The 12,156-nt window shown below is 41.5% G+C and overlaps 1 protein-coding gene across 1 annotated transcript in view; it reads left to right on the top strand.

Annotated features, from left to right (window-relative positions):
- mboat2 (membrane bound O-acyltransferase domain containing 2) overlaps positions 1-12,156 on the top strand; it is a 39,449-nt gene that overhangs the window by 18,821 nt on the left and 8,472 nt on the right. The window contains exons 2-5 of the mRNA XM_022751186.1: positions 535-680; positions 4,685-4,762; positions 9,988-10,083; positions 11,315-11,370. Coding sequence (XP_022606907.1) covers positions 535-680; positions 4,685-4,762; positions 9,988-10,083; positions 11,315-11,370 — 376 coding nt within the window. The remainder of the gene's footprint in view (positions 1-534; positions 681-4,684; positions 4,763-9,987; positions 10,084-11,314; positions 11,371-12,156) is intronic.

Raw genomic sequence — 12,156 nt, 5'->3', positions numbered from 1 at the left:
TTATTCCTCATGGACCTCAGTGCAACATGTAAAAGACATACAAACACCACACAGTCTTAAGGGTCAGAGTCAGCACTCTTGCATTAGCAATTGGATGTAAACAAGGTCCTGTGTATTTTCTCCTCAGTAGAAAATTTGACATGTTGGTGGGATTTCAGAATAAAAGCAGGTCGACTGCTATAGTAACAACAGCGGGGAACTCCTTCTGCAGACAATATGGCCGACACTTCATGATTGTAAGCTCCACCAGCAAAAAAGTTCTGACTTAAAATTTGAACCTGTATTTCTGTATACTACTTGCAGTCTTAAACTTTTCTTTGTGTTTACACTTTGTTCCCAATGTGATAATATCCTCTGTATTTCTACAACTTCCACAGTAAACCAGGTCAATTTTGTGGTTCTCTCTCTCTCATTATTTCTCATCCTTTATTTATCTGCCTTAATGTCGATCTAATCCCAGAAGTTGGCTCAGCTCTACCTATCAGTTCTTTTGGCTTCATATGTAACATTGTTTTTGTGTGTTCCTCTGTGCAGGTTAACTTTGTGGCATGTCAGCTGTTTGCCCTGCTGATGGCTGTGTGGTTTCGTCTCTACCTCCACCCCAGTAAGACCAGTCCCTTCATCAGACATGTGGTGGCCACTCTGCTGGGCTTCTACTTGGCTCTCTTCTGCTTTGGCTGGTGAGTCACTCACTGTTGATCAGCTTTTCTTGTCACTGCCCACTTCCTTCCTTCCTCTGAATTTACAAAATTATTTTAGTAAGATCCTTTTCCAGCAGACTGTGGCCTTGTCCCAATTTCATAGAATTGTAGATATATTACTACAGTTACTGCTGTTGGACTGTTTTAAAAGGATATTGTTATTCTCATGGCTCAGTTATTGGTATGAAATGTTATGTAATGTTTTGTAATGAAAGGAATAGTATCATGAAGTGTCCACCGCTGCCCTGCCTGTCCATTTCTATTTTACTACATTTCCCAGAATGCTTCTTCCTAAACCCCAGAGAATGTATCTGATCATTTCAACTACAGCTAAGTCATTTCAAGTCACTAATCAGTTAGTTTACTGAGAGATAATTGATCACCAAAATAGCTGAAAATTAATCAATTATCTTATCTGTCAATCAAAAACTTCTCAAAGCTTCTCCAGTGTGAAGTTTTCTCTGTTTTGTCTGACTGTGAACTGTATAATCTTCACTCTGTGATGGACATTTTTACTGTTTTCTGACATTTCTCAGACTAGATTATTAGTTTAGTCAGATTTAGTCAGAAAGGGCAGATTTATTGAAAATTAAAATCATCTTTAGTTGCAGGCTAATTTCAGCTGTACTGTACTGTACTGTACTGTGTAGTCAAGTAAAAGGTCTTTAGCCAAAGACAGAGTCACATCCCTGAGTCAAAAGACAACAGGTTTTGTGACTACACTGCATAAAGACAAAAGGTGAATAGATTGAATAATAAATGAAAGTGCATGCCCTATTGGCACTCCATTTTAATTTATTCAGAAATTGAAACAGAATAATGAAAAACGAATTATTAACTAACACGTTGGGTAATTGTGTCATTTAACGTAAATTTAATTAACGGCTTCATAGATGGCTAAAGTACCTTTTTAATTATTTAACAATTAGTAACGACTTATACAGTCTCCAGTAAAGAGTATTTCATTCATTACCTTTCTTTTCAAAGGTCACCCCATCGAGTTTGCTGTTTCTTATTCTGCTTTTGTTGTCATGTCTTCATCCTACACCCTTGTCCTTGTTTGCAACTTGTCAGCCATCACCCTGTTTCTCTCCTCTCACTTCTGCTGCTCCCCTCATGGCCCTTCCCTTTTTCTCATTCTCCCTCACCCTGTCCTCATTCTCCTCATCCTTGCCAAAGCAAATGGGTCGATCGGGTAGTAACTGATATCCAATTAGAAAGCTATTGCCCTGTAATAGACAACCCACTGTACCTCTGGCAGAGTGCCTCTCAAAGTGCCGCTGTGTGTGTGTGTGTGTGTGTGTGTGTGTGTGTGTGTGTGTGTGTGTGTGTGTGTGTGTGTGTGTGTGTGCGCGCGTGCGCGCGCGCGTAAGGGAGCAAACCCAGGAAACATTAGCTAGACATCCAGCAAGCAGAAAATGCTAACCAGGTGAAATGTTACCTGATTATCAGGTTATAGATGATGAGGGGTAAGGTGAGGGCTTCATCTGATAACAGACGACAGACAGTTCATGTACTCGATGCACCTGACACTGAGCTGCTGCGGTTGGATGATATCATTTGTTGTGGCTGGGAGAGCTAGTGTGCTAGTGTTGTATAATTCATTCCTGAATCGGAAAACCAGACTATCATGTAGTTAAATGTCTTGATAAAGGTACATGAAGGTGAAAGCATTGACTGATACCTGTAATAAATTATGCTTTTTTTTCTTTTCTTTTTAAGATAAATTTACACTAAATGGTTGGAGCTCTCTCTTTATGTGAGCAAATATCAGCAACCTTTTGATGAATCAATTTAGCATGAGAAAAAATGGTTTAAAGTGGTGAGGATGTCGGCACCGTTACTGTAACCATACTGAAATTTGGTTTATGGACTTTTAAAGATTATATTCACTACGTTTTCGAAAGTATCGAAAGTGAGGAAGTGAAACATAGAATCAGTCAGAGAACACAAGTATGATCACTGAGCTGCGAGTGGGTACTAGTTTATATATTTAAGTGCATCAGAAAGAAAAGGGAGATAGTGTTCTTCTGTACACACACAGATAGAAAAAAGATGATGCATATTTTCAGAATGAAAACAAAATCATTAATTACACAGTTCAGGTTTCCTACACTTCATGGGAGATCACTTTCCATTCATCCATTACATTTGACGGAGACATGGCAACCTTTCTGTCCAAAAGGGTCAAACAATCAATACATGAAGTGTGTATGTCTGTGAAAGCTTGCCAGAGCGTTTTTTTTGCCACAGTAATTAAAAGACCCATATAAATGTTATTTTACCATGATAATATATGCTATTTATTGTACTTGGCTCAGTGCTTTATGTCACACTATCTAAATTATAGATTAATTACGAGAATAAAAGTGTTCTTATCACCTACATTTCTGATTTGCAGTACTCTACCTTATAATGATGCAGAGGTTGAACTCACTGATTCAAAAAGACGGATGAAATTATTTGATGAACTTGCCAGGTGGAGTAAGGTAACAGTAACACGGAGCCATGCACATGTTTGTTGTTTATAGGATCCCAGTCAGCTTCTGCCAGTGCAGCTTGCTTGTGTGTAATGCATGATAGCATCCACACACACTTTCATCTGCACACTTTTATTCACGTGCGCACACACCACGTAATAATTTCAACTTCTAAGCTGTACACAGCCACACAACCACACCACACACACACACACCACCAACACACACACACACCACACACCACCACACACCACACACAACACACACACACACACCAACACACACACACACAACACACACCACACACACACACTCTTCTTCTCTCATACTCTTCTCTCTCTCTCTCTCATGCTGTTCTGTCTTAGAGGGCACCTGGCTGCAGGTCCTAGAGGATGTGCCTCGCAGATGCTGTGGAATGTTGGTTTATTTTGGGATGCATTCCCTCTTTGTCAGACGTACAAGCTTGTTGAAAGTCACTGGAGAAAACAATTGGAGATTGTTGAGCTGTTTTCCTCCGTCAAAAGGGGACTGAGTTTGTTTTTTGGCTTTTTAGACATGAGAACAGATTGTCATGTTTGTTTTTATACTTCCCTAGCGAACAGGTCAGAGCTTACAATGTCCTTTTGTGTAAGAATTGTAGATATCTGTTCCCTCTGCCTTCCTCAGATATTACTGCATTCTTTGCTGGGCAAAAAGAGTTCATTTAGTTCACCCAGCCTATCCTCCCTTGTACCCTGCCAACCCCTGATGCCCTTGCCCCCTTTGTTGACTCACTGCAAACACAGTGTGGCATCTCTCCTCTCCTGGAGGGCTTGACGTCGGCAGCATCACACACTGTGCCCTTCAAAGACCCATCTGGTAGCTGCTGCTGCTGCTTTTGAACTGTGTGTTTGTGCCCTGTATTTGTGCTTCACGGGGAGGGAGAGAGGCGGATGTTTGATCAACACGGACACACGTTCACACACAATTCCCTGCAATGGTGCGATCTAAGGAATCTTGCAGGGGGAAGACATGGGAATCAATTAGGACATAGTGTGACGGTGATCGTCACCATGCTGTCCTGTGACTGGAGATGACACATTTCTGGGTAGTAAGAGGGGGGAGGTTCACATGGCTGATGGTGTGACTGTGATTTCATAATGCTGTTATTTCCTTGACCGAATGGCAGTACGGGATAACAAAACAGGATGTGGGCCGTAATACAGTGAGGAAATAAAGTCTAATAAAGTCTGGTCTGAGCTAGGAGCATGTGTCGTTTTCCAGTAAATAACAAGCCAAGAATGAACCATGTCAGCAAAATGTTCAGTTTTGAATACAGTGGTAAGCTGAGACAGCATTCAGAAGCTCTCGGCTTAAACCTAAAGAATTGGTGCTGAATCCTGAGCCGCCAAGCATCAGCCACAGCAAATCGTCCTGTAGCAACACACTAAATGCCTCCCAGCTCCTTTTGTATTTCTCATTTGCATCAATAATGTATTATTTATGTTGCCTGTCTCTTCGCAGGTATTCCCTCCATTTCCTGGTGCAGAGCGGTCTGTCCTACAGTGTGATGGTCTTCGCTGGCCTCGAGCACATGCACAAGTAAGGTCAAGTGGAGTACAAAGGACTCAGATTGCTCAAATTGTTACGCGACTTCATGGTTCCTGGAAGTGTCCGAATCTCACATCATTTCACACATTAGTAAACGCAAAAGGGGAACTGGAAGCATGACAAAGGCATCTGACAAAGCTAGTAAACCAAAATCTTGTAAGATATGTTAGATTACATGTTCGATGACATAAATGCCACAAATTAGTTGACTATGGATCAGGCTCATTTGTCAGTGTTTTTGTTTTTTGAAGCACATGAGCCTGGGTCACGATGACAATGTTTCTGCCCCCAGGCTTCCATCTGTGACCATGGCTCATGAAGACACACACACACACACACACACACACACACATTGCCTTTGATGTTTTTTTTTTGTTTTTTTAACCACAATTCAAGGTTATGCATTATAGGTGTGAACAGTAGATGTTTACCCCTGGGGAGGACCCTTTAAATAGATGCTAACAAAACATTAATCACAAAAGCAACCGCACTCAGAGAGAAGTGACTCAAAAGCCAAAGACAGAATGACAATGGCATTTCGACATCCAGCTATGTTTTACGCGAAATGTCACGTCACATATCTCCCTCGAGGTTTCACCCTCCGCAAACAGTATTAGTGTGCTTTTAGCCTGGTGTTCCGTCTCTTGTGTAAGTGGGTAGATAAGCAGTGGCCACACTCTCTTCCTGTACCTCTTATGAAACTGAAAACTCTGGCTGTAGCCCATGCCAAACCTCAACACACCGCCATCACATTCAGAGATAAGGTTCACCCAGCCTCTGGATGAAGGTGCAGCTCAGCGGCAGAGAGGAGGGGAAGCACAGAGGAGGGGCGCACCGACATGTCTGTGTTTGCAGAGGGCGTTGAACCCGGTGCCTCGGGTTTTTGCATAACAAATGAACTATTATCGCAGCAACATGTTGAGGTTTAACTCCAGGTTATGTGATTTTGCCAACCGAGTGTAAAAGTCATCCCAGTGTTTAACACATGGCCTTTGCTCTTTGAATCACCCTTGAGATAGTTGCATAGGTAGTCAAGGCTTACCAATATTTCAATACAAAGATGTAGGGCATTTTACACTACCTTCTCAGGAAAATTACATGTCTCTTTATTCTTCATTTGTTACTCATCTTTTATTCTATCCAATCTACTCCCAAAAAATAAGCTCCCTTTCTCCCTGTTTTTGTCCCATTCCTTTTCAAATTGCTATTGTTACTGTGTCTCTCATCTCAGTCTCTGCGTCAGCCGTCCCTCCTCTTTTAGCAGTTACAATACACATTGAGGGATTTAATCATAGACCACTGCTAATGATAATTCTGCTGAGAGACAAAACGATTCGGATTAATGTTATATACGCACACATATATACATATACTGTATATACACGGAGTACATTGGACAGATTCTTGTTATTAGACTTTCCTACTGCAGTGACAACACCCAGGCTTGGGACAGCCAAACTTGGGGAACACAACTTTGTACAGCACACCACTCCCAAGGCCCGTGCACTGTGCACAGGATTTATGTTCTCTATTTGTTGTTCTCCCACTCAGACATGGGGTCCATAGGGGGGAAAGTGTACAGTGAGTGCAGTGTGACAGCTTGATGGAGTTGCAAAAAGCCTCTTTTTTTTTTTTTTTTTTTTTTTTTTTCCTGGACTGTGGGATTTGAATGTGTGGGTCTAGAGTCACCAGACTAGCTTTTGTCCAGTGGCAGGGCATCATATTTCATACCATTCACTCTCGTGCAGCTCCGGATCTCTCCCTCCTCCCCTCTCCCACTTCCCCCCCTCCCCACTCTCTTTGACTGCTCACCTGTTGGATGTGGTGGGGCAGACAGGGAATGTTCCAGACGCTTTCCTACTTGCCTCAAGTGTGAACACAGCACTGCCTGCTGGTTGACGGGGAGGAGAGACAGAGAACCGTGAAATCGTTAGATATGGCGTAACGAATGAAGAGGGCTGCGACAGTAATGCAAGTGCCCTCTTTAATTGAAACTGTCGCTAAAGAAGAACCATAACAAAATTAGAATATCTCAAGCTGCTCACACACTCAAGTGATTATTGTATTTCTATAGCCTATTTTATGTTTGTTTTTTTTTTGTTTTTTTACAGCATGGCAAGTTAGTATTTTTCAGTGGCTTTCAAACTTTTCGGCTCATGTTGGCAATGTTTAGTTGCAACCCCCCCACAACACCAGTTGCGGGGGAGTTAGTCAGTTTAAAAATAAAGAAAAAAAATTAGAGGAAAGTCTGAATAATAACCACAATTATTATTGCACAATTAGATTTTTCTACTTTCCCATCCTGTAGATCACCTTGCAACCCTTCTGATTTATCTTGTGACTTCTTGTGCGGGCTCCAGCCCACAGGTTGGAAAACCGCAGTTCAAGCTAACAGTGTCTACATGTGTCAGTTAATTACCTGAAGCAGTAGGGGTGGACTGACTGGCTCTCAGACACAGGTTTGACATGGAGGAAAGGAAGGGTCATGCTGACAGGTGAGACTTCTCCCTCTAGCTGTTTACCCAGGCTCACTGAACTTTAGCTCTCTAGGAGGATCTACCCGTCCCAGAAGGGCCTCGCTTAAGTATAAAATTGAGAGTTTTATTCTCTATATGTAACAGAAGCATGTTTATTTGTCATTCAGATGAGTTTTAGTGTGAACGCATGACTGTGAACACGACGGTGACAAGTGTGCGAATTACTGCCTCACAACTGGAAGCTGAACAGATGGAAATTTCCTCTGGATCAGTGTATGCATTTGAGTGAGCATGAAGTGTGCCTTGAGGCATTTACTACGTATGTTTACACAGCCCTGGAAAGAGGTCTCGGTGTGTTCAGACATTTATTTATAGCCCGCGTGTTGTTTTCATCGCCCCCCCTGTACGTCGTTTATCCATACCTGCAGCTCCTGTGTGGAGCCTTGTCTATACGCGTTGACCCGTCTACCGCCGTCCCACAGTGGGAGGCCAGCCTACTTTAGTCCCAGGCTCCATCTGATGTCTTGAGTGGAAATGAAACACCCCTCTCTGAGCTGTGAATTACACAGACACAAATCAGAGGAGGATAAAGACTCACTGGTGGGCTGACTGCAGATATAGCTGCTGCAGCACGTATAGCTCATATCCACACTGATAACTGCAGCTGTGCGCTGCCAGCAGAGAGAGCTGAGCTTGGTGAAATAGGGCTGTTGCAGTGGAATGAAAAAGTTAGTAGAGTCAAAAGAAAAAAATTAAGCTTTGTTGCCCTATTAAAATGTCAACATACTGTATATCATATAGGCTAGTATTGATCATATTTGGGCTTTGGGGCAAGTAAAATATTTGCCAGACATATAATTTTTGTTGCTTTTAATGTAATATAATTTTTTAAAATATGTTAAGTGAGTTACTTTATGTTGTCATTTCTGGAGTGGTCTGCTACACAATATTGTCACTTGCTCCAAGAAATCTATTGTAAACAAGCGAGGAGACAACTTTTGTAGGCAGAATGTTGGTTCATGTTCATGTCAGTGGATGGGAAATGATCTTACTACATTCACTTTTATAGGTGCATTACAGAGCATTGTGATTGATTAGGAGACATTTGTGATTGATATGCAAAATCATTTATTGAGACATGTTTCGGACTCAACAGCCCGTGTGCTACAGTGCTGCAGCAGATGCTAGCATTGATGGTGTTACCCTCTTGGTCTCATGCTGGTTCTCACTTTCAGTTCCAAGTTGTATTGGCTGCTTGGACCCTGGTATATGTGTTTGAAGTTCTTGGTTAGTTCTGCTTTTTATGTTAACCAAAACTGAACCTTGTGTCTTTTAAACAGTGGCAAGTTTTAGGTCTTACTTAGAATAAACATAAATGCACCAGAACATTTGAGACATCTATGAAAACCACATAAAAAACTTTGTAGAAAGTAGTAAGGCTTCTTGCTACTGATGTTACTGATATAATAAACTTTTGGGTTTGGTTCCAAATGTTTCCCAATTTTGTTGGCTACAAATGTGGACTTTTAAAATAAAAAATAAAATAAAAACATCCATAGCTAATCCATTAATGAGCATTGAGACTAAGTTTAAAGGGCAGATCAAACGTTTCTGTCCTCTGTGTCTTCTGGAAGCTGATGTTATTTCACCACTAGGCTATAGTGGACAGTGTTAGAAAGATAGCACTTAGGATGCCCCCTATAGAAAAACCAAAAAATGAATTAATTGCAACAACACACACATTTAAACTAGTATGACTGAATGTATCCATGCAGCACCTTTGAATGAGTCCTGTTGCTGCAGGGCTGATATGGGAATAGGGTTCCTATTGTAAAATGCAATACGGTTCCCATATGTGTAGGATGCTGAAGAATGTTGTGTACACTGTTATGCCCATAAAAAGACACCAAGTGTGGGTTGGATACAAACACAGAAATCTCAGAGCACATAAAAGGACTGTATAATGATTATCTCCTCCTCACAGAGCCTTCTCGGAGGGGTTTGTGATTAATAGTCAAGTGTAACACTAGTAGTGAGTTTTTAGAGACCGAGAAAGCTCTTGAAAGGTCTAAAAATATTTCAAATTTCCAGCAGTGTGAGTGGCTTTTTTTATTTTGTGTGTGTGTTTTTTATTCCTGGAATTAAAGATCATATGATTTCTTCGCTGTATCTTGGACTGCAGTTACAGTGGGCTCTCAGAATCAGGAGGTGCCGTTATGTCTTATCTCCAATGCAGCCTCGCTCTAGCTGGGGTGCTGTATTCCGTCTCAGAGCAGCACAATCCTCTTATTGTTGGCAGCAGAGGAATGCTTCCTTGCTAGCTTTGACTTGGGCTGACTCTGCAACAGCTTTGTACCACAGGCTTCAGGGCCGCTCTGTCTTTGGTGTTCTGTTGAAAGGTTGTGTTGTCCTCTGTCTTCAGCCACTGACAGAGACACATTATTGGAGCCTCCTCTTCCCTTTTGTCCAATTTTTGACCCCCTCCCCTTTCCATAGCTCTGTGCCGTTTCCGTGGCCACTGTCTTTTGTACTGTATTGGAAGTACAAAAGATTTGCTTTCTCTCCTCAGAACTGCAAAATTAAAGGTCTAAATTGTGTGTATCAAGATGAAAAGCTCCATACCACTGTGGAGGTTAAATTTCTGACAATAAATGCATCAAAATGTCATAGTTATTGAAGTGTCACCTCTGGTATTTATTTTTGATATTATTTCTCCCCTTCTTCTTTTTCTCTGTACAGGTACTGCTTCATCGTGACGCTTGGCTATCTGATCTTGTGTCAGATCACACGAGTCTACGTGTTTGACTATGGCATGTACTCTGCAGACTTTACAGGGTAAGCTACACTCACAACACAGAGCTCTTTATAATCAATTGGTTCTTAATTAAAAACTGAAGGCCTCCCCTGATGTGAATTTTTAACCCAAATAGAGCACAAAAGATGCTATAAAGAGAAACCACCAGTAAGAGTCGGGGGAGTCTTGCATATGACTCAGCCAGTAACAGTAACAAGAGCTTGTCACACTGCTCAGCTGTGTCCACAGGAGGACGTCGATAGGGACTATAGTTCCTTGTGGTTGGTTCCCACTCCTCCAGACTGTCTGACAATTCAAGCAGACAGCCTGCACTCCCAGCAGGGTGGGGGTGGCTAGTTGCTAAGCAACCTTATGCAAACCCATACTGGCTCTGCGAGGGCAGAGATTTCACTCTTTCAACCACTGCGTCTGCTGTCCCTCTGTTTTTCTCGAAAATGTCAAATTCACGTGTTTTTCAAAATGTCAGTGTCACCCTCACAGTCAGATGTGCTTTATTCTACAGGACCGGGTGGTCTATAATTTTCCTTAAAAATGTGAAGAAATGTTATTAAAAGACCACAAAATCTGTGGCCTATTGCTTGGTTAACTTAATGCTGCCACCAGCAGTTTTCATGCATAAAAATAGTCACGACCTTGGACTTGCTGATGCAAGTATCAACGGAAAGGTTTTATATATCTAAATGCGGGCTAAAACACACAAGTTCAAACAGAGCAACATCATACGTATCCTGCTTTGATAGAGAATGGCTTTATTTAGTCGGGAGGAAGAGAGCTGAGTAGCACAGGACCGGAGTGGGGCCTAAAGACAAGAAAAAAAAAAAGAAAAAGAAAATAGCTACAGGAAGTTAAAAAGGGCCTTCAATTATCCTGGAGGAAACTTCCCATTATGAAGATGCTACTCCAGCTGATACCATTACCACTGTTACTGGATACATTTTCATCTAAAGCCATTAGTTATATGCCACAAAATAATTCCAGTCCCTGCCATACAAGACGCAGTGATACTGACTGATTATGTGTGGAGTAGCAGAATAACAGGAAAATGTTTTGACTAAACCAAAAAGAACTGACAATGAAGGTCAAGTATGTAATAACAATATTTATGAGAAAATATCAGCTAGTGAAGAAAAAACGTGAATAGAGTGATGTTGTTTTTATGTGTTGAGCATGAATATTTGTTGTAAAGAGTGGAATGGGTTTGACGTTCAAATTTTTAACTGACCCATTTCTGTTTTAATTCTCCTTGTTTAGGCCAATGATGGTTATAACACAGAAGATTACCAGTTTGGCATTTGAAATACATGATGGTAAGACAAGTGTCTCTAAAGTGTGTGCGTTTTTAGTGTGTGTGTGTGTCCTGTGTGCAAAGAAAAAAAAAAAAAAAGGAAAAAAAGTGACATACACAACAGAAGTGAAAATGTCGGTTCAATTCTCTTCGGAGTTTAAAAGCAGATCACATGGCCACATTTCCGAACCAGTAGTCACTTCTGACTTCTCTGAACCAGAAAGAGCATAAACACAGTTATGTAATGGAGCAATGACCAAGTATGCACTCCCTCCCTCCTTCCCTCGCATAATGTTTAATGGCTGACTTTGAACACAAGCTGAGTGTTAAAACTTGATGGCAGTCTTTCAACCATTTATTACAAAATGCACAAACCAAACGAAGGTACGTGTAGTAGGCCAATCACGTGCCGTGGAAATACTGTGGACCCTCCGACTTTTAATGCAGAGCGGCTTTAGTTGACGTGCACAGGGTCCAGTTTATCTGCCACTGGTTGACCTGTATTTCACACGGTCTCGGCTTTTTGAAGTTAATGGAGAGTTATAACTGAAGCACCACATGCGCTAATGAGCAATAAATAAAGATGGAGACTTGACACCGGGGTTAAAATAAGCAAGTGTGATCAAGTATCAGAGGCAAGGAGAGGCTTGGAGATGGAGAGGATGATGAGAGTCATTCACAGCTTTTTAGCTCCACTTGGAGTCTTAAGTCCCCTCAGGATATTCTAGACTGAACACTGTCAGCAGCTTAATAACAATTCCTATATTGGTGTGTGTTGGTGGGTGCATGCATGTGCATGCACTGCGGA

Source organism: Seriola dumerili, unplaced genomic scaffold (genome assembly GCF_002260705.1).
Source record: "Seriola dumerili isolate Sdu_G_001 unplaced genomic scaffold, Sdu_1.0 BDQW01000149.1, whole genome shotgun sequence".
NCBI classification, from domain to species: domain Eukaryota; kingdom Metazoa; phylum Chordata; class Actinopteri; order Carangiformes; family Carangidae; genus Seriola; species Seriola dumerili.
The sequence above is the reverse complement of the archived record's forward strand: the minus strand, read 5'-3'. Positions and strand labels throughout refer to the sequence as shown.